Source organism: Drosophila mojavensis, unplaced genomic scaffold (genome assembly GCF_018153725.1).
Source record: "Drosophila mojavensis isolate 15081-1352.22 unplaced genomic scaffold, ASM1815372v1 contig_74, whole genome shotgun sequence".
Classification (NCBI taxonomy): Eukaryota; Metazoa; Arthropoda; class Insecta; order Diptera; family Drosophilidae; genus Drosophila; species Drosophila mojavensis.
In genome coordinates, this window is record NW_025318899.1 from 6102625 (window position 1) to 6128543 (window position 25919).

The following is a 25919-nucleotide window of genomic DNA, read 5'->3' on the forward strand; positions in this document are numbered from 1 at the left end:
ATATTTGTTTATATATATAACTTTTAATAAATACACACTTTTATTAAACTTGCACTTCATTATCAATATATCAATGTCGATTCGCTTACAAAATACATTTCTGTGTTGTTTTTTTTTGTTGTTTCTCTTTTGTTTTTATATATATTTATATATATCAAATAATTAAAAAATATAAATAAATGAAAAAATACATTCTTCTTGGTTGCGCGACCGATTCTATATAAAAATTCAAATAAAGAACAGTATAAAACATTCGCAATGCTTACAGTATTTAAGAGTAGGAGGGCTAGAGATAGACAGATAGAGAGAGGGCATTGTTAACAATATAACTTGTTTATAAGCTGCAGCACAGAGATTTTTACTTTTAAATGCAGATGGCGAAAGCACATAAATATTATCTTAGTAGTTTTTTCTTTTACTTTCGAGGAGTACTTCAAGCACACAAATTGCAGCAAACAAATTTTGTTTTTAAATTAAGGAAAAAATTAAAAAATAATAAACAGCAAGCGCACACTAAATAATATCACCGAATTATCTTTTCATCTCTTTTTGACATTGCTTCCACTTCGCCTGCCAGCCAATACTTTACTTTAGTTAGCATTTAAATATGTTTTCCTTTTGAAATATTTTCTTTTTTTGGGAAGGGAAGATTTTTAACGACAATAATTTTTTGTTGTAATTATGTATATAACTATTATAAGGTTAGTGGGTGCATCTTTGCTTTTTAGTAACATGTTCTTCATATTTCTTTGATTATTTTTGTTCTCCCCTCTCTGTGTGGATATTATTGATTTATTGTTTAACATTTCCTGCGCCTGCAACTACATGCTATTATTGACTAGAGTTGCCTTATGGGACGTGTATGGGTTGATTCGCTCGGTTCATATTTGATATGGACCTGTTCAATGAGAAAAAAAGAGAATATTTGAATTCAATGACAAACACTTTGACGCAGTGCGGCGTCTTTCTCTCTTCATACCGTTTTGTAGATTTATTCCACAATCTGAAGTTCGGCTACATTCAAATCCAAATCGGCGCTATCCTTGCAAAATGTGCTCGACCGCTCCAGCTTGGACTCGACGCGCTGGCTACCGTTGTTGATGTTGTTGTTGTTGTGGCGGCTGCTGCCCTCCAGCTGCACATCGATGAGCAAATCCAGTTTCTGTTTAACCGCCTGTGCAGCCTTAAAGCCGCCATTCAGGACACCATTTGTGTGGGACTTATAGCCAGGAGCGGATGGTGCATGGCCATTGGTAGTTGTTGTTGTTGTTGTTTGGTTTGTTGTCTTGCGCAGATGCAGCGTATTGGGTCGTCGTGTGGGTATATTGGAGGGCAAACTGTTGCGTAGATTATGCTGCTGCATCATGCTGCTGACGGCGGAATGTGAAGAGGAGCGCAAAGGGCCAGCAGAGGCGCGCAACTGTTGTTGCTGCTGTTGCTCTTGTTGTTGCTGCTGCTGTTGTTGTTGCTGCTGCTGCTGCTGCAGTTTATTCTTTTCTGCACGTTTGGCAAGAATCTCTCGCGACTTGGCGGACAGGAAGCTGTGTCGTCCCTTTGTAGGATTATCTCCACCAGCCGGCACCGATATTGAGCGTTGCTTGAACATCTCCCGCGTAGACAACGTGCTGCTCACCGAGGACAGTCGACTGGTTGCCGACTTGGTTGTGTGCACGGAACTGGGACTGGAACCATTAGAAGCGCCCGTTGCATTCACGTTGTGTTGCTGCTTGAGCTGGCGCGTCGACTTGTTCGTCAGCGCTGTGCCGCGTTGTATGCCCCTCAATGGAGCCGTGGGCTTGGTGCCAGCTGCAGCAGTGGCATGCCCATTGAGCTGATGCACTCGCGCCAATTTGGAGCTGCTCGACAGCGATTCGTGTGAGATCGTTTTGTTGGTTATCACCGAGCTCTTCATGCTCTCCGCCATCGAGTCCACATTCATATCCGATGAATACCGCTCACGAGATCCGCTCTTAGCCAGACTATCTGTGGACAAGTTGTTCGACTTGTTGCCCAGCCGTGTGCCCCGTCGCAGCGCCGCCGGACTGGAGTTGCGCGAACTGTCGCTGGAAGAGATGTGCAGATTCTTGGCCTGAGCCTTGCGTGCCGCTGGTATACTGGAGCTGGTAGCACTGCGTATGGGACCCGCAGTGCCATTGCCTGCACTCGCCGCGCGCGGCTTTCGTGGCTCCAGATATCGAGCACGCACTACAGGTGCTGCAGATTTGGTCTGACTGCTGCTGGAGGCGTTCGATTTGGGCTCCACAACAGCCACCGGCTTGCGCTGTGTAATGGGCGGCGCCTCCGATTGTGTGCGTCGATGCGTATTGAGGCTGTGCCTTTCGCCGGCTGTCTGGGAGCTGGCGCGCTGCGCCTGCGGCACATAGGCGCGGGAATTGGACTTGAGCAGCTTGCCTGGAAAATAGAATAGGAGTAAGTATATATTTTATTGATCTCCTTATTTATAGCACTCACTGTTGCCCTCGCGCGGATCAGTGGCGTGCGCCTGGACGCCACGCTCCGTGGTCTGCACATGCGCCGCATCGTAGTTGGTCTGCGTGGCCTTGTAGAGCTGCGTCTCCTGCGCCTGCACGCGCTTCGATTGCGCCTGTATGGCCAGCTTGATCTGCACCAGATCCTGGCTGCGTGTGCTGCCCCCAAAGGAGAAGGCCTTGTTCACCGGCTTGCCGCCGTTGCGCTTGAGATCTAGCGGTTCGGTGAGTCGCGCCATCGTCTGGATTTTCTTGCGCAGCTCCAGATCCATGCGCTGCCAGGCAGTGACGCGCATGGCACGCGAGCACTGCCGGATCAGGCACTGTTCGACGGCATAGACCAAGGCGCTGACCAGGCGTATATATTCGGGTTGCCAGTCGAGCTGCTCCTCCTGCAAGCCCTGCAGCTCCTTGGCCAGCTCGCCCAGATTGACCGGCATCTGGATGAGTTTCGCCTGCAGCACCGTATTCAGGCGAGTTACGCGCTGATAGCTGCGGCATGCCTGCTCCGGCGTCAGCGCCGCAGCCGTTTGCAGCAACAGCGTCTCGAGACGTGGAATGTGACGACTGCGATCGTGACCCAGCGAGAGGAATGAATCGCTGGCTATGAGGCTGGCGAAGTGATCGCCCACATAGCCATAGGCAGCATCTAGGATATCGCGCACCAGCTGTTCGCAGATGTGACCCCACCGATAGGCCGACAGCTGGGCCAACAGATGATCGCAATCGAGCACCGTGTCCAGCACCGTCTCCGAGGTCTGTGTGGGAGAGAGTGAGAGAGTAGATTAATCTAAATTGCTAAATGATGCAATTAGAAAATCTTACCATATAAGCAACAATCTGCTGACGACATCGCCCGAGTATATCCGGCGGCAGCTGGGCAAATTGACGCGTCGGCCACACCTTCAGGTAGTGCCGGCAGGTCCAGCGCAAACACTTGCGATAGAGATCATCCAGGGCATGATTCAATGCGACAGGCAGCACCTGCAGTATGCCATCGATGCACCCGGAACAGGGCTTATGGAAGTTGTGGCAGTAGTTGGTCTTCAGCGCATGCGATGTCACCTCCTTCAATCCCTCCAAGCCCAGCAGGTCAGCCAATGCGGCCAGCTCCATCAGACTGATGCCATCCGGTGGATGCGAGGCACCCGAATAGATGTGGCACAGAGCAAAGTGCACGGCTGCATAGGAGTAGCCCTGCAGCGAGACAACGCTCTGGGCTCCATGGCCCGCCAGCATGGCTGCAAAATATTGACAGCGACTGCGCAGGATGCACTTGTGGGCGCGGATGCGTCTGCCATGCACCTCCACCAGCATATCGGTGGCGATCTCCTGCAGAAACATCTTGAGCAAATCCTCACCCAGTCGCCGGGGCTGACGGCAGCTCATCGAGGACTCGTCCATTCCCGACCGACTGAAACTGGAAGCCAAACTGGAATCGGCACTCAAGTCCGTTTGTATATAATCCAACTGCTGCTGCTGCTGACCGTTGTCCAATGTCATGTCGCCTGGCAGCGAATTGGAGAACTCCTTGCTGAAGTTGGGAAACAGACGCGACAAGCTGCGCAAGTTGTCCACCGAGCTGGCCAGCTGCTGGATATTATTACCGCCTCCTGTGGAGCGTGTCATCGCCCAGGAATGAGGCCGTGCTGCCGCGCGCTGCTGTTCATCGCGATAGAAACGCTGGCTAGCGCTCCGTTGAGTGCCCGCACTCTTGCTCATGGCATCCGGCGACTGCAGATCGTGCTTGGCCACCGGCTTATCCATATCCGAAAGCTTGACAAAGTTGGCCGGCTGCTCGGCATTCTCGTTAACCGTTTCCAGCAGCTGCTTCTGCTTCTCGATGGTCGCATGGAGCGTTTCCATGGTGTGGCCATTGCTAAGATTCGGCTGCTTCTTGGGTGAGGCCGTCTCCTTGGCCTCAATGATGGTCTCCATGATGGAGGTGCGGTTCGAGCTACTTGTCAGCGGCACAGGCAGTGGCACCTGCTGCTGCTGCTGCTGCAGTTGTACCTCACGCAGCGCCAGCTGCTCATCTTGCTGGAAGGTGAGATCATCTGTGTCCGTATTGGACGCGGGCGACATGTCCTTGGAGAGCACACCCTCGGTCAGGGCAGAGGCAATGCTGCTGCTCTTGTCGTAGGTCTCATTTAGCTGTGCATCCCGACGTCGCTTCTTCAAACGAGCCGCCTGCTGATCCTCATCGGAGCAGCTGCTCATGGCACCGCCGCTGTAGTCATCGTAGGGCGACAAGGAACTATCCACGGACAAGGAGGATGCCTTCGATATAATGGGCAACTTGTCTATGATGCTCATTAGACCACTGCCAGGTGGATCGCCTCCGTTGGCCGTTAGGCTTATGGAGCGCTTGTAATCCCCCGGAATGGGCGCCTGCTCCTTGCTGTTATTGCTACCCCAGCTGTGGCGCTTGCTAGGCTCCTGCTCGCGCGTCATGCGACGCAGTGCAGCCACCGTCAACGATGGCTGCTCCAAATTGCAACGATAGTCCAGAGATTTGCTCTCCTCCTTCTGCAAAATCGGCAACTGAGTCGCCTGCTGTGTGCCGCTCTTGGCCATTAGGGTTTCCGTGGAACTGGCACTGGACTTCATTAGCTCATCGCCGCGCCGTTGAGCCACGCTTAAGGAACTGCTCAGACGCTGCGCCAAACTGAAGGGCTCCTTGCGTCCATTCGTGGCACGCGTGAGCTGCTGCTGTTTGGCCGGCTCACCAAAGTCTATAAACATGCTGAATATATTCTTTTTGTCCGCCTGCTGTACGGGCTCCTCCTTGGGCTTTGACTGCTCCAGCTGTTCGTCATCCTTAGCTTGGTATTCGCTCTGTGAGAGATTCACAAAGAAATTGGCCGCCTTGGGCGCTGTATAGGATTTGCTTAAGGACGACGGCTGCAGTGGTTGCTCCTTTTGCACCTTCGGCTTTCTGTCCATGTCATCCAGTGACACATAGAAACCACAGCCGCTCTTGTGCGAGCTATTCGAGTCGGAGCGCTCACGAAACCGTGCTGCGCCCGCCTCCAGGCTGGACGTGGAGCTGCTGCTCTTGCGTCGCTCTGGCCGACAATCGCTCATGTCCACCACCCAGGAGGCAATGCCAGGCAGGGGCTTACGCAGCGGTTGACCCGTCTTTACCCTTAGCTCCACACCCTCCAGCTCTGCATCATCATCCGCCTGCTGATCCCGTGCAATCTCATCATCATCATCATCATCATCGTCCCTGGGCCGCGTGGGCGCAAAGTCCAACGAGACAAATCCACCCGACACAATGGGACACGCATCGGTGCGCTTTCGACTGGGACTGTCGCAATGCTTCTGCCTGAAATCCTCGATGGATGCGCCACCCGAGACAATGGGATTCGCCTCATCGAACTTGGAGCTGCGCTTGGGTGTGCGCGGCAACGGCAGCGGCGAATCTGTTGCATCACTGCAATAGGCGCCAGAATCGCGATGATGCGACAACGAGGAGCTGAACGTATAATCCCTGTGTATGGAACTATTGTTGCTGCTGGAGACGTGCTCCAGTATATGCACCATGGAATTGTGCGGAGTGTCTGTAGCTGGCGGCAGCTGCTGCTGATGGGGCTGCAGCGATTGCGGTTGCTGCTGCTGCAACTGTTGCTGCTGCCTGCCCTGCTCCGACCAGACCAAACTATGGGCCGGACTGCTGCTGGAGTAGTCTGTTGTATAGCTGAGATCGTGTCCATGGTGTGGTGCAAACTTCGGACTGTTGCCCAACGGATGCACGCTAAACTGTTGTGTGTTGTGCTGGAAGCTGCGCGGCACAGCCATGGGCACAGCAGCGGGTGCAGTGCGTCGCCTGCGTGCACTTAGCGAGGAGTCTGAAGAATCCGCATCGGCTGCCAGGGACACGCTGCTGGCCTCAGTGGCATCGGTGGCACCACTGGCCGGCAGCTGTTGCTCACGCTTCCACAGCTTCTCCTCATCGGACAGATTGTTGGTGCCACTATTCGAGTCCGGACGTGGCTCATCCTCAACCTCCACATCGGAGCTGCAATTCGACTGATTGCTGCGCGGTGGCTTGCACTTGGCGAACGCCTTATGGAACTGCTCCAATTCCAGCTCCGTCTCTGGTTTGGCTTGATCATTGGTCTGCTGCAGGCTGTCCAGGCTAGGAAACGATAGCACCTCGTCCTCATCGCGCAGCGACGAGGCGTCTATGAAGCAGGCGCTATTCTGAGAGCTGCTCAGCGGCTGTTCACGCTTCTCCAAATCGCGCAACAGACAGCTGGCGCTGATGCCCTCCATGTGGGGCAGAGTGGGAACTGGAGGCTGCGATTGCACAGCTGATGCAGTGGGATAAACGGACTCCCAGGAGCCCGTCTCAGTGGATACTGTGGACGTTTCCATGCATACGATTTCCTCGTTTTGTCGCTGCTTCTCCTCCTTTGAGGGCGGCTTCAACTTGCTGTCGTAGCTCTTGTTGTCTCTGCCGCCGCCGTTGCTGCTGCTGCTGCTGCTGGCAACAGCTGCTGCTACCAGAGCAACTGTCGCTACTGCACCGTTATTGCACTCTGGACTGGAAACTGGTGAGAAGGTATCCCGTTCCTCCTCCCCCACATCCAGTTCGCAGGTTTTCGTGGAGCCACTGCCCGAATGCGAACCCCTTGGATTCTGTCGAGCGGCTGCACGCAAATCCTCGCTATATTGCGGCGCCGAGGATGAGGAGGAGGAACTGCTGCTATCTGTGGCCACCGAGGGGCTGCTCACGTTGCTATTGTGATGGCTGCTGTTGTTGCTGCTGCTGGTGTTGGTGAGATTCGAGTAGTGCGAGTGATTGGGCGAGCCAATCGATGCATCCATCTGCTGGTCCAATGACCTGGCAATCGCTGCGACTGCTGCTGCTCCAGCTGCTTCTGTTGGCTGCTGCTGTTGTTGCGTTGCTTCCATTGTTTGTATGGCTAACGGGGTAGGCGCTTCTGTTGGGGGTGGCTTTGGCGCTGTTCAACTCATCGACACGTCTCGCTAAATGCCAAGTGACTGCTAAAGTGACTGTCAAGTGGCAGTCAAGTGACTGTCAAGTGAAAGCTGCAAAAAGTTGTTGCTTCTACTTCAATTGTTGTTGTTGCAGTTGCTGTTTTCTGTTTTGTGGCTGTTGTCTGCCTTTACATGGCCACATGCTGCATTCCTGGCTGGCGTGGGCAAATGTATCTTACAGCTACGCAAAGTATCTCACAGCTACGCAAAGTATCTTACATCTACCCAAAATAGCTCAGTCGAAATTGATGCCGAAGACGTGAGACCTGATGCTGCGACTGCTGTTGCTCCGTCCTCTCCCCTGCTGCTGCCAATGGTGCACTGCCTCCTGTTCGCCCGTCTGCACGTCTGTCTGTTTATTTTTCTAGTTGTCTCGTTTGTTTTCGTTTTCGTTTATTTTCTGTGTACTGCTTCTTCCCTTCTCCGCTTCCTCCTGTTCGTTGAGCTCAAGCGTCTGCTAATTTATTGCCAATTGTGTCAATTGTTGCACTTGCTGTTGTTGTTGTTGTTGTTGTTCTTGCTTCACAATTAAACTGCAAGTAAAAAATAAGCAATAAGATGAGTTATTAAAACTGCAAAATACTTGAATACTTTATAAATAAACTGCATTTGTTTAAGTGCATATAATTGTGTGTCGCCTTCTCTGTTGATTATATGATTATAAAAACTTTATTTCTTTAAAGTCTTTAAAGCTCTGTTTTGACTCAACAACAGGAAATAATACAAACAATATATAAACAAAAAGAGTTCATAAAATTAAACTTATGACTCAAGACGAAAATTGCGAGTACTCAATTAACTTTTGTGATTAAGTTAACTAAGGTCTGAGCAATTATTTGCAATATTTAAATAGATTAAGACCTATGATTGAAAAGACAGCGAACTCAAATAATTTGTTAATTATCTCAATATATATAAACATTATAAATTCACTGCTCTAGACATTTCCTATAAGAATTTGTTTCCGAATTCTTCTTATAAGTTACTTTCAAAATATTCGAGTGAAGCAAACATAATAAAACAATGTAAAATCTGAATATCGTAATCATATCGTAAATTTTAACAGAGTTAATCGCCTTCAATTTCGTTTTGAAAAAAAAAAAAAAATGTTATTCATGCCAACTTATAGACATATTAAAATGCAATACTTTATATGAGATATAATAAGACTATATTTGCTAAACACTTCGCAATATTGTTTTTTAATAAATTGTATAATCGTACCCGATTTTTGTTTTGTTAGTGATTAAAATTAATTAGATTTGTTAATGTATTAAGTTAAAAAAATAAATAAATAAACAAAACGCTTAAAGTATTTAATGCAATGGAAAAGAAAAAACTTGAATCGTGTAGTTAGCCGATGAGAAAACTGCCACGCCTTTTTCCGGTTTTGCTTACTTATGATTTAACCACTGAAATTGTTTATGTGTTTTTAATTTGATGCAAAATATTTACAAACAATTTTACAAGTAAATATGGAAGTACAAATTATGTGTGTAAATATTTTATAAATATTTAAAGTATTGAGTCAGTTGAGATGGAAGCAAGAAAAATTTATGTAAGCATTTTTTTTAATATTTAAAATTATTCTACATTATACTGAAATAGTTAGAAATATGTATATAAATTTGTTTTTGTTTTTTTCAAATATTTATTTAGAAGCTATCAATAGCGATAGATACAATAAACGAACATTTTATGCAATTGACATACGCATTTGAAGGCGGATACTTGACGTCAATGCGACGCACCTAAAATCCATCAAATGCTAACGGTTGACACGCCCCCCCTCAGCACTGACAATGCCCCTCCTGCTGCCATCTAAACTGGCTAACCACAGAAACAAAAGGCACTGAGAGTTCGTTCGTTCGTTCAACAAAATTTCCCGTTGTTTCCTTTAGCGCTTCCATTGGGCAAACATCTAGAATTTCAATTTCAATTTTCTATCAAGGAAGTTGCAAGTGCATTGAAATTTAAGCAGCTCATTTGTATATACTTATAAGCATTTATATATACATACATAGAGGGTGAATGTATATATGTTGTGATCAAGCATTAAACATTTGTCACCTAAAAGCTTTTTGCATTTGCTTTGTTTACAAACAACTAAGGTAAGAGCAACGGCAAGAGAAATACCTTGAATATATTGCAAACCTAAACAGTCACCAGATATATCATATATATATATATACAATATATATACCTGTAACGTGTGCTTATATAAATATTTACGCAGTTCACTCAATTTCGAATAAGCTAAAGGTGCACTCGAAGACATTTTACAACTTGTGTCTGGCTGAGCTGGTTAAACAGAACTTAATCCGGTCAATGAATTCCTTGACTATTTCTCTGCATCATTATTAATTAAGTATTATGAATACATATACATATATAATATATATTGTATTTGCCGACCAACTTCATTTGCATACAAAGGCGCGACTTTGACGTCTGCTAGCAAATCACGGCCAAGCGTTAAACATGAAAATTAATACGTTCCATAAAGGAATCTAAAGAGCTAAACATGCAAATCGTGTGCACGAGACAATCAACTAGAACATATAGACATCTATGAGGAAAACATATTGAAAGAAAAGCTTAATTGAGCTAAGCTAAAAGTTAATGCAGTCATAACACGGAACCTAACTGTAATAGTTTGTAAACTGAATTCCGCTTTGATAAATATTGTGCAACTTTTATTTTACATTATTATTATTCTTATCGAAACTAAGAAACTATGGAACAGCACCATATGCATATATCATGAAATAAGGCATCATACTCTGAAAAATACATCCATGAAACGGAGGCATATATCCCTAAAGCAGCTTGACTGCTTGTTCTCGATTCTTCTTATCATTATCAACACCATTATCATTTCCATCATTATTTTCATTACACTAGATATGATTATCAGTATTTTTTGCAATTTCTTATCATTAATGCAAAATGACAATGATAATGACAGTGACAATTATAATGACCAACATTATTATGGTTATTTTCATTATCATTATCACTAATATTATCATTATCATTTATTTCTTTTACAAACCTAAACAAAAAACTCTCGTTTTTTACTGAAGAAATAATAAACAAAAATATTTAACAGCTGTTGTAAAGTTCATTCAACTAGCAAAACATGAGAGAAAACTCAGCTGAAAATATAAAAAAAAAGGTCACAGATCAACAATGAAAACAACAACAACAATAATAGCAAATAGATAACAACAAATACAAATTACAATTCTATATATAAGTTTACTAAATTTATAACTCGAATTGCACGTTCAACTATAAAGAACAACAGAAAATAAAATAGTAAACATAAAAACTAACTGATTTTTTTTTTTATTTATTTATTTTTTTTTTCTCAATCAAATTAGTTTATAGAATCGCCATTCGCACGAACTGCGACACAGACCATATAAAGCATACGACAGAATTTTTCAATAGTTTCCATTTGCACAAAATTCTTAATTACAAAATAATAGAGAGCAGAAAAAAATCAACAAAGTTATAATAAATTTAATGATTACTGCGAATCGTGCTTGAAAGCCAATTGAATATTGTGGCTTAGAAAATGTTATCGAACAGGTTTCAAGTGCTCTATTTGCCTGCCAAGTGTTTAGATTTAAAAGTGTTATATTTGCATGACTAGCGGTGCATAGAGTTATATTGTTATATTGGCAAGTTTTATATATGACTTAAATTAAGAGATATGGAACCAATATGAAATTATTTTCTTTGTCATAAATTTCCAACTCTATGAGTTGAAAGTTCTATACTTCAAATGCTCGAAATATTATACCGAATGAGCAATATGATAAGTTATATATTTAGGTTTATTGAGCTAGTCTTTCACATAGTTAAACATTGTTGTTCAAAAGTGTTATATAGCAAATGCTATAAAGTTAAGTGTCATACAGAAATGTTTAGCCAATTATGCCAAGAGTTATTTTAATTAAAAATGTAGCTTAATAGAATTAATAAATGTAAAGTGTTATACTTGTAATCGCGCCTTCATTAAACCACATTATTAATGTATTTATTCATGCTCTCAACTCCTAATAGCTGCAAGCTAAAAAATTTACTAGCCTCACGATAAATTTTAGCACGCACATCTCTAGCGATTCACGCCCCAAGGGGCAATTTGTACAGCAATTTGTGCGTTGCTTTGTCTGAGTGTGTGTGTGTGCATGTGTGCATGTGTGCATGTGTGTTGTATGTTGCTTAGGCGTCTGTTTCAAGTTGTCGCCGTTGTCAGGAGAAACCGGAGGCGGGACCGGCCAGCGCTCGAGGAGTAACAACAACAACAACATGGACAACAAACTCGCAAATACTTTGACAATTTGCAAACTCATCGCACGACGTTCATTTTTTTTCTATATATATATCTATATATAAATACAGAGCTCCATTGTTGATCACTATTATTACAATGTGCACATATAATATTTCTGCTTTTATCAATTCACCTATCCAATCCATCCACCTATCCATTGGCAACAATGTAGCCGCATTTATAAGCACATATCGTTTTGTCACTTCCCTTTCTATCTACAAGTATTTCTTTATCTGTCCACTGACCGTTCCGTTCCCTGGCTACCCCGTTTCATTCGCTTTCGACTGGTTTTTTTTTTGGAGTGGTTCCAATACTGAGATCCCCACAGATTATCGGATTTTTTTGTTTTTTTGTTTGCTGTCTTTTTGTTTGACATTCCGCACACGTTGCGTCTGTCTTTTATATTATAAATATTTCATTAGATATTAGATGCAGATTTTATTGTATAATTTTAAAGAGATTTCATTTAAATTTTGTTATGGATTATATAAGGCGATTGGGGCAGAGCTTTCTGTTTGCATAAAGTTATTCTTTTTCTTCTTGAATAGAGCTTGAATGGATTTAATAAATTAACTTGATCTATAGTATTTAATCAAATTTCCAGGGTATTGCAACGTCTAGAGCTTCAGCTCGTTTTTCTAAATTCTTAAATTAACTTTCGCTTGGAGAGCCTGTTTCGTTGACCCTCGAGCGAAGAATTTTTATGTATTTGTGTTTTTTTTTTTTCTACTTTGAACTTCAATTTGTTTCAAGTCTCTTCTGCCCACACTTCCTTATGTTGGCTATGTTTTTCTTTCTTATTGTTTACTTGACTTTGATCGTCACACGCTTATTAACAATTTTTCAATCATATACAATGCTTAATTTACATCTTTACATTGTTGTTGTTTATATAGCCGTTGTTGTTGTTGTTAATAGTCTTTGTCATCGATTTTGTAGTCTCGCTAACTTGTTACGCCCATATTTGGCAGCAAATTCAAATCTGATGTCTCTTTGATCGTTTTTTGTTGTTTTTGTGTTTTGCTTTTATCGCTTGTATATAATCTTGGTTCTATTTATTGCCCGCTGCTGTCTGTCTGGCTAGGCTCGTTCTAAGCCAAGGCATTACTCATTCCCCACACGACCTTTGTTTAATAATTTATATATACACACATATATATATTTATTTGTTTATATATACATATATAGAGGTATATATTACTGCATATGCATATTTCATGTATTTATATAGCCAAATGAGTTTCTTTTGTGAATATCGTGAATCGATTGAAAGCTTTCTAAAGTATTTTAAATGTTCTTTCACCGATTATTATTATCATATTATCGTATCATATTTGAATATCGTATATATTTAGATAATACTTGCTCTAGCTACATTTAAAGATTAAACAAATGGTTAAGATGCCTAAACATAAAACAGAAAAAATAGGAACGTTATTGTTTAATAAAATTGTCATACTACTCATAAAATTTAACAGGAACTTGAACTTGCCAAACGTGTTATACATTTTTATTTAATAACTGTAAAAAATGAATGCTGTATAATCGTACTCGTTAAATTTATCATAAACTTGGGAAACAAAACATTTTTGAGTTTTTTACTCTAAAAATTTACCAGCTGGACAAACTGCCTGCTAAGACTGTTCACAGTAATAAACAATTAAAATATTGCGCAACAAACTGTCAAAGCTGTCGTTAAATATAGTAACAGTTGTAAAATATAACAGTTTAGTCTTAGATTTAAGTGTTCATATTTGATTCCAAATTTGCAAGCAATTGCCAGCTAAACAGATCATAAAATATCTTCTTTGGCAATCTGTTAAGCTTGACGTAACTCCCATAAATTCGCAGGTGTACTTAGCAAAGCATGCAAGGATGTCTAGAGCTTCTTACTTTCTCCACCATTAGATTCTAAAGTGCTAAAGTGGATTTTTATTTGTAATAATAATAATCATTATAAGCATGCAATATGCCAAAAACTCTGACGTTTTTTATGAGCTGCTAACGAACGGCTTAGCCAAAAAAGAGAAGTCTCAATCAATTTGATGGCTTTCGTGCTAATGGCGAGAGCTCCAGAAGCTACAAATTCACTTTCGTCTGGCACCGAAACCAAGAAACCAATTGAGGCGTTGAATGACTGACTGATCGAATGACTGCTTGGTTGGCTATAGAAAATAGTATAAAACTATTGGTAATGTGGCGCTGCATTTGGCATTTTGTTGTTGTTGTTGTAAACATACATACGAGGTCAGCAATGGACCCTGATTTTAACAACCAGAAGTTGCTCGAGCTGAAGGACTTTGCAACACGCCAAGCCACACACGGATTAAGATCTCGCATGTGAGCTAAGAGTTTGGGGAGTTAGCCGAACAGAACAGTAGGAATCGACACAAAAGAAGATATCAACTGAGCCTGAAGAGTACCCATCGCAAGCCCCAGATTACGTGCTTGGTAATTAATCATAAATAAAAATCTGATTTTTTTAACATTAACTGCAAACTTGGCTGCTCAGCTCAGCAAGCGCAATCAGACGGAACAAGACCGCATGATAATTAAATAAGAATTTATGAATATGGCTGTAGACGTATATACACATACATACGTAGATGAATACGTAAATGAATAATGAACTAAATTTACAAGCAACTTGGACCCCATATAATGCTCAGAAGTGCTTATTAATGCAGCTTGGCCTCTGACATTGACTTTGACATGACCTTTGTCAAGTGAAGTTAAATTAAAACAATTGCAAGTGATGGGAACATTTTAGTTGTTGATGTAATTTATAATTACAATCAAAATCAAGCGAGAGTTGATGCTCAAATTTCACTGAAATTCCGTTGATATCGTGAAAACTTAGTATAAATGATGTTATAACAGTTTGTATAACAGTTAGATTAGCTTCAGGGGTTTAAACCTATATTTAAGTTAAGCAATTTTCATACAATTTCAAGCAAATTTATATCGTTTTTGTCTTAGCTCCAGTATCACGTTATTTGGCCTTTAAAATACCAAAAAAAAAATGTTAGCTACTATGCGAATTTCAACGGTTTCGTATACTCATAATATACAAGAAAAAGTGTTGATGTCTTATACACATAGATTATAACAGACTTGGTTAATATAACAGATACTTAACCTTTTAAGCATTAAATCACCTTAACTCAGTTGAGTCGATGTTTGTTTTAGGTTTGTTTCACATAGCTGTCTTCGTCTATTAGTTGAATTTGTGTTATATGCAAATCATTAATCATAACAAGCATTAAATACTTTATTTGGCAAAAGACTCACACTCACTTAAATTAACATTCAAATTGAGCAGAAACCAAGCAAAAATCTAATAAACAATCCGAAATTCGAGGTGTGACAAATTCCTTAAAAAGTCTTGCACTCAGAATATTAATAAGTTTTCCGCTTATACAAAATTGATAAACTGCAAGATTAGCCCTCGCTGTAAAATGGAAGATTTGTTGTTTGTGGGGTAGGCAAATTTGTAACTCAATCAGGCGTCAAAATGCGGAGGCCCTTGACGTCAAATGAGAGGGAAAGAGACAGAGAGAGGGGGAGACGGAAAAACGGAGAGATAGTGAGTCTGCAGCCAACTGTTAAAACAGAGCTTAAACACAGCTGAGCGTGTGTGTGCCTGTGTGTATGTGTCTGTCTGTGTGGATCATAAGTGGATTGTATTCACATATTTCAGTTACCAGCTGGAATTTGTTCACACACATTTCTATGAATATTTAAAATACGTGTGCTGCCCACGCTTCAATAATTATACAGCATTTTTTATGTACTATATTTTATTAGCATGCCATTGTTATAGTTTATTTCGATTGTTTGTCCATATAAAGTGGTTGCGGAAGCTTAGTAGCAAAAATTGTCGAGTGCTTTTCGATTTAATTGAATTTTGTTTGAATTATTTTGGAGAATGGCGGCACATTGATTAAATGCCAAACCAAAGAGCAACAACTAAAACAATGATACGACTATTTATCAAATTTGCTACGTTTCATTTTCGGCGAAATTCGCCATAAGCTTAAAATCAAATTAGAAACTAACAATCAAAGAGAGACAATATAACGAGTGGCACAAATCAGCGGCAAGATTATTTATTAAACACGACGTTATTTTCAAACGATCGACAATCGATGAACGCGATCCGCGGACGCGTCACCAGCCGCACGAGCTCGAAGCTAAAATAACACTAAGCTAGAGACAACGTCGACAGCAGCAGCAGAGCCACTCAAACAGCAGCGAGCTGCGAGTGTGCGTCTATGAATGTGTAAGTGTGAGAGCGGCATCACAATGACACACAACGCTGCTCTTTTGCTGTTGTCAATGCTGCTGCGACAGCGACTGCTGAGTGAATGTGGGAGAGCGCTATTGGGCGGGAGCAAGTGCATTGCATTGGAGAGTGGGTTGTGGGCTGTGTCTGTCTCTCTGCGTGTGCGTGTCTGTGTGTGTGAGTGTGTTTGCCGGCGTGTGAAACTTTATGCAAATTAGCCTGTATTCGTATATGCGGAAAATAAAAATAAAAGTTTATGCCAGTGTCTTTGACAATAAAAACAAAAATAAAACGAAAACGAATGAAAAAGAAGTGTATAAAAACTGTAGCTGATACGGTACAATGAGTGGCTGATAAATTTTTAAACGGCCTAACACACAGCAGCCGCAGCGAACGAGAACCTGCCTCAATTTGTTGCTGTCTGCTTGTGTTTGTGTGTGTGTGTGTGTATGTGTGTGTGTGTATGTGTATGCGTGTATGGGAACAAGTTCAATGCACGTTGATTACACAAAATAGCAGGTCAACAACAACAACAACAAGCATATAAACAATTCTGTGCCTTTTATTATAAACATAAAAACACGCTCACACACACGTGTACATACATTTTTTATAGTTTTTCCAAACAATTGTTGCTTTTGATGCTTTTGGTACGTGCTATTCAAGCTCTGTCGTTTTATCATTAAAATGTCCAAATGAGTACAAAATTAGTTACGCAAAACGTTGGGTGGCTAAAAGTTTAGTTTCTCCACTCTACAAAACAGCTGACGTCATTCACTGCAGCGGCGGGGGGAAGAGCAAAAAAAAAACATATTTTTTCGGCAGTGTCAAGTTTGACGAAGCAGAAGCAGAGGGAAATGCAAAGAAGAAGCAAAAATAAAAATTCGCTGGGGCAATAAAAATGAAATTCAGTTTTGATATGCAAATGCAGCGACGCACCAGAGGCGATGCTCATGCAAAAATTATATTCACACACACACATACATACATACATACATACATACATATAGTTTTTGTTTTCTTTTGAGAAACAAAAATGAAATATTTATGGCCTCGAGGCGACAAAGTCAAAAATAAATAAAAGGAAAATTGCCGAAGACAGAGTAAACTGCAGTCAGCTGCTGCGACTGCATTAAAATTTTAATGTCAGGTTTGACGACAAATGAGATGTGCTGCAGGCCTTCTCTCCACTGCTCCACCGTGTTCTCCTCTACTCTCTCTCTCTCTTTTCTTCTCTTTACTACTATATGCGTGGTGCGTGCCAAGAAAAGCATTTGCTCTACATTCAGGCGTGAAAAGTGCGTTGTGCATTGAAAATTGTTGCTTTTTTTTCTTCATTTAAAATGCAGCCCCTTACGTCGGCATGTCTGTGTGCGTGTGCGTTTGTATGTGTGCGTATGTTTTGGACAGCGTTCAAGGTCAGCACACGATTGTGATCGCTTTCGTAGCTTTTGACAAAGTAGCGAAAAAAGACGCCAAAGCAAAAGATTAATTAACAGCAATACCTAGAGCAGCGTGCGACGACAAGAGTGAGCGAGAGGCAGACAGAAGAGATAGCCGAAAATATTGAGTGCTGTATAAAACACGAATTCGGACAACGTCGCTGCAAAGCGAAACTGTTCGAAAAAAAAAAATTAAACTAAATGAACTGCAGGACCGACTCTAAGATACCCTACAATATGAAGTAAGTATATTTATGAAAATATTAAATATTTTAGAAATATTTCTGTATTTAAATATATAATATGTATACTAATAATAATATTCTATATTTAGATATCACTCATAAGAAATTCTTAATTTATGAAACACGATTCCAACAACTTTGTAACTGATATACCTCTTACTTTTAGGGTATTAAATATAATTTACTGTTTGAACAGCAGGCCACAAAAAAGTAATTATTATAAATAATTATTAGAGCGCAATGCCAGTTACACACACACACACTAACACAAGCAAAGCCACAAAACTTCAAAACTTTTTCTAAATATTTCTCTGGCTGTTGTTGTTGTGGCTTATGTGAGAGGATAGAGCAGCAAATTCGATAGATAGGCCGGCAAACAACAGTTTTGCTGCGCGTCGGCTCACGCCCCTCCGCCCCTGCGGTTCAACCAACTAACTTTCCATACGTATTGTAAATTTTCCATTGTTTTTGATTAAAGTTATGGCGTTTGCTTTTGTTCCGCTTTTATTTTGTGTTTTTGTTTGTTTAAATGTTAAATGTATGCGGCAAGTTAGATGCAAAGTGCGCAGATAAGCTCACAGAGGCAAGAGTAAAGCTCATTAAAAGCGACGCTCGATCTGACTCTCTCTCCCACTCTCATTCCAACTATCTCTTTCTATGTGTCTGTTTGCCTAGGGGTTAATTATGCTTTACAAAATTTATTTCTAAGAACCAGAATTCTGCTTTCTACGGAGTATGCTCTTCGTCATTCATTGGCAATTACTGTATGCAGCGCATATTGCACTTTGTGTTAGCCATCATCATCGTCAGTTCGACTCTCAAGGAAATGCGCAATAATTTCAAAATTTCAACTGACAGTGGGCGTGGCACTGCGCATTTGCATATGCAAAATACATAGAAAAAAAACGAATGTTGTTTGCTCATTTGTTAATCTTTGCCTTTTTTATGCGCCACCATTATTCAACACTGAATGCTCAGGTACCGTTACGTACATACAAACATACATACATAAAGCCAACAACTCTAACCAAGTCTTGCGGTTGTTTGAGTCTTTGGACGGTTGCTACCGTTGTTGTTGTTGTTTTTGTTGCTGTTGTTTGTATTTTTCGCTCTTCATTGTTGCTAGGCAAATGTGCAAAATGTTAATAAACTTTTATTGCGCAAAACAATGCGACTACATTTATAATAATTGTGCAAATGTTGTTTGTTAATATGCCATGCAAATGATTTTCATAGTATTTTTAGTATACCCTCTAAACTAATGCAAATAGGTAAGAGAGATATGATATTTTTATGCAGAAATAGATAAAAGGAAAGAAACAGATCCAATCTCTAATTTTATATAAAAATATATTTTTATCTTTAAAAATTTATATATTTATATTTACTATTTATATTTATTATTTTGAGGTATTGATACTGAGGTACTTTAAATTGACTTTTACCTAATTATTATAAATTATAAACCGAATACAGGATATATCTTAGTCGTGCATTTGCTGCTCAAGTGCACAAACGAAAGTAGCCATAATGAGCAGGTGAATGAGATGGGGCGTGCATCGATAAATATACGAAAACAGACATCGATTATTATGATTATTTGTATTAATGCGATAATCAACTAAATTTAAGTTGGCTGCGCCACAACCCCACTTACGGCTCTGTACGTGAGTGGTGTGTGTGTGGCACTCACAGCGACCCACACGGGCTATGTAAATTACAATAAAATGAATAATTACATGAGCAACAATTAAACTAATGCGCCAAGTACACCAAAAAGGCAGCACAAAGTAAAAAGCGCAAACGCCCACTCAGTGACGACATCAACGACGATTCTAAGGTGAGCTGAGAGGGAGTAGGAGAGACAGAGAGAGAGGGAGAGAGGAAGAGGGAGCCAGGCACAAAGTGAGCAAAGAACAACAGCAATCGCAGCAGCCGAGGCATAAGCCACGCATACACACACACATACACAAACATCGATACATATATAAAGCAGAAGAAGGGTTAATGAACTCGTGCGCTTCGGTCTCACTGTCCAATTTTTATTGCCTACTAGTTGTAGACTTTTCAATTCACTGTAATTGCGGCAAGGCGAGCTTTCAATTTGGCTCAGTTAAACGAAGCGTTGAATTGAAAGCGAGCGAGCGGACGAGCGACCAACTCCAAAACCCGCCTCCATGTCCATATAATTTGCTAATCACATTTGGCAAATTATGTTGTAAGCCGCGCAATTGTACGCAATCCAAAATGATGTGCGAAGCGACAAGCATACACATACACACACTCAGACACACACACACACACACGGCCAATCGGGTTGACAAATTTCCACGTCTAATTTGTCAAAACATAAGCTGACTTATGGCGAGAGCTGGAAAGCAAGAAAGAAAGTCACGAGTGAGTGAGCGAGCGAGCGAGACGCAGCACTCGACTTACAGTTAGGCGCAAAGAACATATGCGAAAAGGAAATGAGGCAAGAAAAGTCGCGTGAATCATATGCAAAGTGGCACAGAAAAAGAAAACTTAATGCCCGACGTTCGACACGTTTTTAATGGCCAGGTTAAGCCAGCTGGCAGGAAGGCAGCCCAATGCCAGCGGCACACGCCCCACTGCGACAACAAAAGCAACAGCAACAACAACAAACACAAAGAGCGAGCGTAAATTTAGCCATAAACAATTAATCTTGATTCGTTCAGGTTGGTGGGGGAAGACGTTTTTTTTTTTTGTTTTTGAGCTTACGCAGCGATACCGATAGGTAAATGACCAAAGAGTCATCGTCGCAACGCCACCAGCGCCTCAAATGGATTAATTTAGTGTTATTTTATTGATGGGCGACACATCATGCTTTGCCAGAAATTTATAAACAACATGTTAAGTTAATGTATATCAAATGACGATTAGTCAGCGTACGAAATTGACATAGTTTGTGCGATTTGCATAAGCAGGTCAATTTTGCTTGTTTACCAACACTGCTAACGCATTCATTCATGCTCTTCATCAGAGTTTAAATGAACTGCCTGCAATTCGATTGAGACGCTTTCGCTCTCACGCCGTCATGTTACAGTTAAGGGTACTACTGCATGCACTGCGTTTTACTCGCTCTCTTTCTTTATTTCTTCCACTTTAACGAAGTCTAGTTAGAGTTAAAGCAACTGCTTGCACTTCCTTTTACTCTCTTCTTCTCTCTCTCCCTTCTAAAGTCACGTCATCAAGCTTAGGTTAAATGAACTGTCTGCACTTCATTTCGCTCGCACTCGATGTCCCTCTCTCCCTCTCTCACGCCCTTAAGCTCAGGTTAAATGAACTGTATAAGGACTAAGCTAGATTCGCTCTCTTCCGCTCTCAAGTCTCGCTCTTGCTCTATCTTTACAAACTTATTTTCGCTGCGTCATGCAGTTCATATTTTAGTTCTTCAACTCGAATTCGTGCAAGTAAAAATACTACAACAATTTTGTTGAAGTGTAATTTAGCAATTTCTTATTGTTTTCATTTTCCGTTCCGCACTTGCCCGCGGCGACCCACCACGTCGCTTCATTCAGCATCTACAGTTGTTTTCTTATTTCTTATTGCTTTTGCTGAATTAGCATAAATTTGCACACGAGAAACACTTCAAAGAAATCGCACATGCAAATTGAAAATTGATTTTCGTCAAAATTTGCCGACTTTAGACATTGCGCAAAAATTTAAAGGTGTTGAAGGTTATTTGCATTTATTATTATTATGATTTTTTGACTCTTTTGTTGTTCTTGGCAATTCATATGCCTTTTTTGGGGCTTCGCATAAATCATATTTGATGCACATAAATTGATAATAAAAATGTATTTACGTACATTTAACTGTTATTACAAATAGGAGGCTATTTTTTGTATGTGTATATTTTGATTGGTCTAATTGGTTTTTCTAGCTTGATTTATGTGCTCCAAATTGCCGATATAAATGATTGATGCGCCGTTACTGTTGTCACTTTTTCACGATCTTGCATAATGAGACGCCACAATTGAGTTCAATTGCAAAGGGGCACCTGATGCCCCGTATATGTATATCCTCAACACGCTGATAAACTGACCACAGTCAAGGACAGAGTGGACAGAGAGATAGAGAGAGAGAAAGACCCACACATATTAGTTCACAAATATTTACAGCTTAGGCAAATAGTCATAAATAAGTAGCTAGACCAAAAATATGTGCCAAATATAAATCTTTGCCATAAAGAGCATAAAATAGCTTCACCTACGCATTCCACGCACAAAGCGTGCCCAAAAATAGCGCAATTCTAGGCTGATTACCATCAGCTGTGTGCGGGGTACGTGATGAGACCGGACCGGGTGTGCCCAGCCCAGGTTGCGTGACAATTTTGCCAAGCGGCCACACTGGACGCAGCTGCCATTTGCCTTCTGCTTTTTTACTGCTGTCTAATTGTTAACACCCGCCGCTTATGCCACACCCAGTTGAAACTAATCTGTAAACAATTAGGGCGTGTGTAGGTGAAAGGGGAAGAGAGGACAGGGGAGGAAGATATACAGAAAGAGAGAGAGTGATAGAGAGAGAGGGATAAAGCTTGCTATAAAGCAACAATTCAAATGAATTTGCAACGTGTGCCATTAAACTAATTAACTTTTAAATGGGCCAAGACATCGATGATATCCCAGTGTGATAAATTAATTAAAAATAATTAATTAGCTACGCGAAAGGGTAAACAATTTGCGTTACGCAGCGAATGCTTTAGCAATGAATATAAAAATTAATTGAAATAATCAGAAACTTTTTTATGTAATGAAAAAGTAGACGCTAAAAAAATGACCTAAGCACTGGGCACAAAAAAAAAACTGAACTGAAGAAGAGAGCGAGAGTGCTGATAAGAAAAAAAAGACAACAAAAAACAAAACTAAATCAACCGCAACATAGAGCAGTGCAGAGCGAGCGGAGCCGAGCTGAGCGACTGCAACGTATGTCCAACGCATTTGACTCACTTTCACACAAACAAACCGAAAGTCAAACAAAAGCAAACAATTCGAACTCGAATAAACAGAGACCACCAAAAACAATTTGCTGTCTCGCTCTCGCTCCTTTCCTGTCTGTTCGAAATTAATTCCAAGATCAAAGAGCACATTTTACTAATAAAATTCTTTACGCTAGCGCAAGATACAAGTTATTTACATATATGTATACATAAATACATACAGACATTTACAAATGCTACACATATATCGATACACACACACTGGCATGGCATTAATGCCCATATTCATATTAGATACAATAGCCACCCACACATCTGTTTAAGTCGACGTAATCTACAAAATGTTCAATATGCATATTTTACTGATTAAATAAATTGAAACAATATGTTTTGCATTTGCTGCTGGAGTATTTAGATTAAAGGCACAAGCATTCAGAGATTTCAATGGTGAAATGGGTGCCAGCTAACGGTACAAAAACATATGCCCAACGTATTATGACAGCTATTTTCTTTTGTCAAATGTCAGCTGTTAGCGCACTTGCCCTTTAGGAATCCATGCACACACATACATACACACATTCATACCACACAGAAGCGTGATTATTGAGAGTATGGCACGCAATATGGCGTCATTTCTTTGGCAGCTTACAGAAGCGCAGTCTACACTGGACGTGACAATTAAATAAGTGAACGACATCGTGCGAGCGAGAGCTAAAGAAGCAAAGCGAGATGGGTGACAACAATTCTAGGTCAGAGCTTTGAGATGAGCGCGTGAGCGAGCGCGCGATTAAGTATCGAAAATGCATAACACAACTAACTAAACAAACTAATTGTTATTGTAGTTACTTTAAAAATGCAATGAATCACACCACGCGCATATCGATACACATTGCTCATCTCTTTTTCAGTGATAATAGCAGTGCCTCCCTCTTCCACATGTTTGCCGATTTACGATAAGTAACTAAATGCGTCTGACACTTTAAGCACGCGTTTTGATATTGTTTCTTCGGTTTGTTTGCGTGATAGGCGCCGGCTGCTTGCTGTTAAACGATATCGCAACAGAAAATATTGCATGCGATATAAGTATTTGATCGATTGGCGGAAATTCAACAGAAAACTGCTAAATAAAAGTAGAATAAGATAAGTTAAATATTGATATATAAATAGAAACATTTTTCACACATGCTTTCTGCGGAATTTTTCTGTTTGGCAACACATTAATTGAAGCAATCAAAAACCCAAAATGATATCATAAGCAGAAATTCAACAGTTGTTGTTGTTGTTATATTTTGGGTGAAAGCCGGGCACACTTGGGAAACTCTTTAATTGCTCTCCTATTTTCTGTTCGGTCTATTTAAATGCCGATAAGAATTGCACTTTTGCGGCTTCTGCGCTGACGCATACGAAATCCACTTGACTTTTGGCCAAACTCGAAATGCCCCCACGCTCGATTCCAAGTCCAATCATTTACACAGCGAAAAAAAAAAAAAGAAATTGTATGAGTGTTTAATTTTAACATTTCAAGTCACTTTTAATTTGAAATGGCTAAATCGCCGCATGACTCACGAAACTTTTATTCTATTCGCCCAATTCAGCGGATTGTTTGTTGATTTTTTTTCTTGGGTTCTCCTCTTTCTTAATATATTCACTAGTCATAGCGCTCTCTCGCTCTCACTCTCTCCCCCATTCTTCTTACGCTGACTGGCTCTTTAATCCCGCTACATCTGTCTGCCATATTGTAATTGGGTTAATAACATGTGTACACATTTAACTGTTTGTTGCGCTGACTTTTGCTTTCGGCGCTTTATTTATTACGGGTCTCTTCTAGCGCAGTTTTATTGATTTTTCTTATTTGCACAAATGCATCAAAAGAAAATGCACGAAATGCTAGATGCGTGTATACAAATGGTTGTAAGTGTGAGTGAGTGAAGAGAAAAGAGGTTGTGGTGCCGCCAAAAAAAAAAAAAAACGTTTGAGCATCGTTGGCGTTTTTACATTAAGCGGATTATTTGTTACACAGATACATACATATACAGCTTTGAGTGTGTGTGTATGCATGTGCATGTGTTTCCTACCCCAATTACACGTAGTTGGGCTCCATGGCCCACGCATCGCCCAACAACTGCAGCGGCGCTGATTTATCGATTTTTCACTCTTAACGCAGACTTCAAATTTGACAATTATATAAAACAAAATAAATATACATACGTATACATCAGAGCGATAAATATACCGAAATTAAAATTAGCGCAACATTAGCCGAAATTAGCAAACAACAACTCGACAAAATAAATAACTAAACCACCTGCAAAAGCAAGCAAGGGAAAGAGAAGGAAGACGGCCATTGTATTTATTTGTTTTATTTTTATTTTTTCACACAAGAACAAATCACACGTATAATTTCTTAGCTGCCCTTGAGAGTCTTATTTACCTAGCTCTTCTACCTGCTTTTCGCACACAGACACACACACACACATGCATGCAAGCATACGCAAAGGCGGTCGCCGCCTCTTTGACTGCAAAGAAGACGCCAAAAACCCACATACACACATTCACACACACGCACATACATAATTTTAAAGGCAATATGCATATGCATTTTGTAAGTATATATACTTGGCTTGTACTTACTTTTAGTTTTCGCAAGAGATTCGCTGGAAATCGGCTTTTGGAGGGGGGATTTGACTCTCGTTTTGGAAGTTGTCATGGAATATGTAACCTTGTCTGGTTATAAACTTGGCTTTTATTGTCACTTTTCACTTGCTCTAGCTGTGCCCATATTATTAATAAGCCTTTAAGCACTCACACACATCACTTTCATTTAACATTTTTTTGCCATAAAAATGTTTCTTTTTTGCCCAGCAAAATGGAAATACATCAATTCGACATACATAACTGGTTTTCTTCTTTGGCACCTTGCTTTTCTTTTTGTTTTATTTGTATTTTTTATTGCAGGTTTTACTTTGCAGTACTCTTTGATTGACGATTTGATATTATACACCATCTGCTAATCATGCACCGTTTGGTTTATAAAACTATTAAAATCAGTTATTTGAATTAAAAAGATCGAATTCTCGGCAGCGAACCAAAAATTTACTCATTGCGCGTTCAACGCGCTCACTATTCTGTTAGCGATGTGATAA

General features: G+C 40.9%; 1 protein-coding gene across 1 annotated transcript; it reads right to left on the reverse strand.

The window, feature by feature from the left end:
* Nucleotides 1-3: 3 nt before the first annotated feature.
* LOC6581550 lies at nucleotides 4-25915 on the reverse strand. Its single transcript, XM_015161913.3, has 5 exons — nucleotides 25408-25915; nucleotides 3315-8032; nucleotides 2473-3247; nucleotides 980-2412; nucleotides 4-898 (listed from the first exon to the last, which is right to left on the reverse strand). Exons 2-4 carry the CDS (start codon nucleotides 7410-7412, stop codon nucleotides 992-994), a joined length of 6294 nt encoding a protein of 2097 aa, XP_015017399.1. The 5' UTR covers nucleotides 7413-8032; nucleotides 25408-25915; the 3' UTR covers nucleotides 4-898; nucleotides 980-991.
* Nucleotides 25916-25919: the final 4 nt, after the last annotated feature.

What these genes read in the sequence shown, in the direction of transcription:
- LOC6581550 (XM_015161913.3), bottom strand. Translation starts at nt 7,412, where the DNA reads ATGGAAGCAACGCAACAACAGCAGCAGCCAACAGAAGCAGCTGGAGCA. An exon ending in AGCAGATTGTTGCTTATATG is followed by an intron (nt 3,248 to 3,314) that starts GTAAGATTTTCT and finishes TCTCCCACACAG; the next exon opens with ACCTCGGAGACGGTGCTGGA. An exon ending in TGATCCGCGCGAGGGCAACA is followed by an intron (nt 2,413 to 2,472) that starts GTGAGTGCTATA and finishes TCTATTTTCCAG; the next exon opens with GCAAGCTGCTCAAGTCCAAT.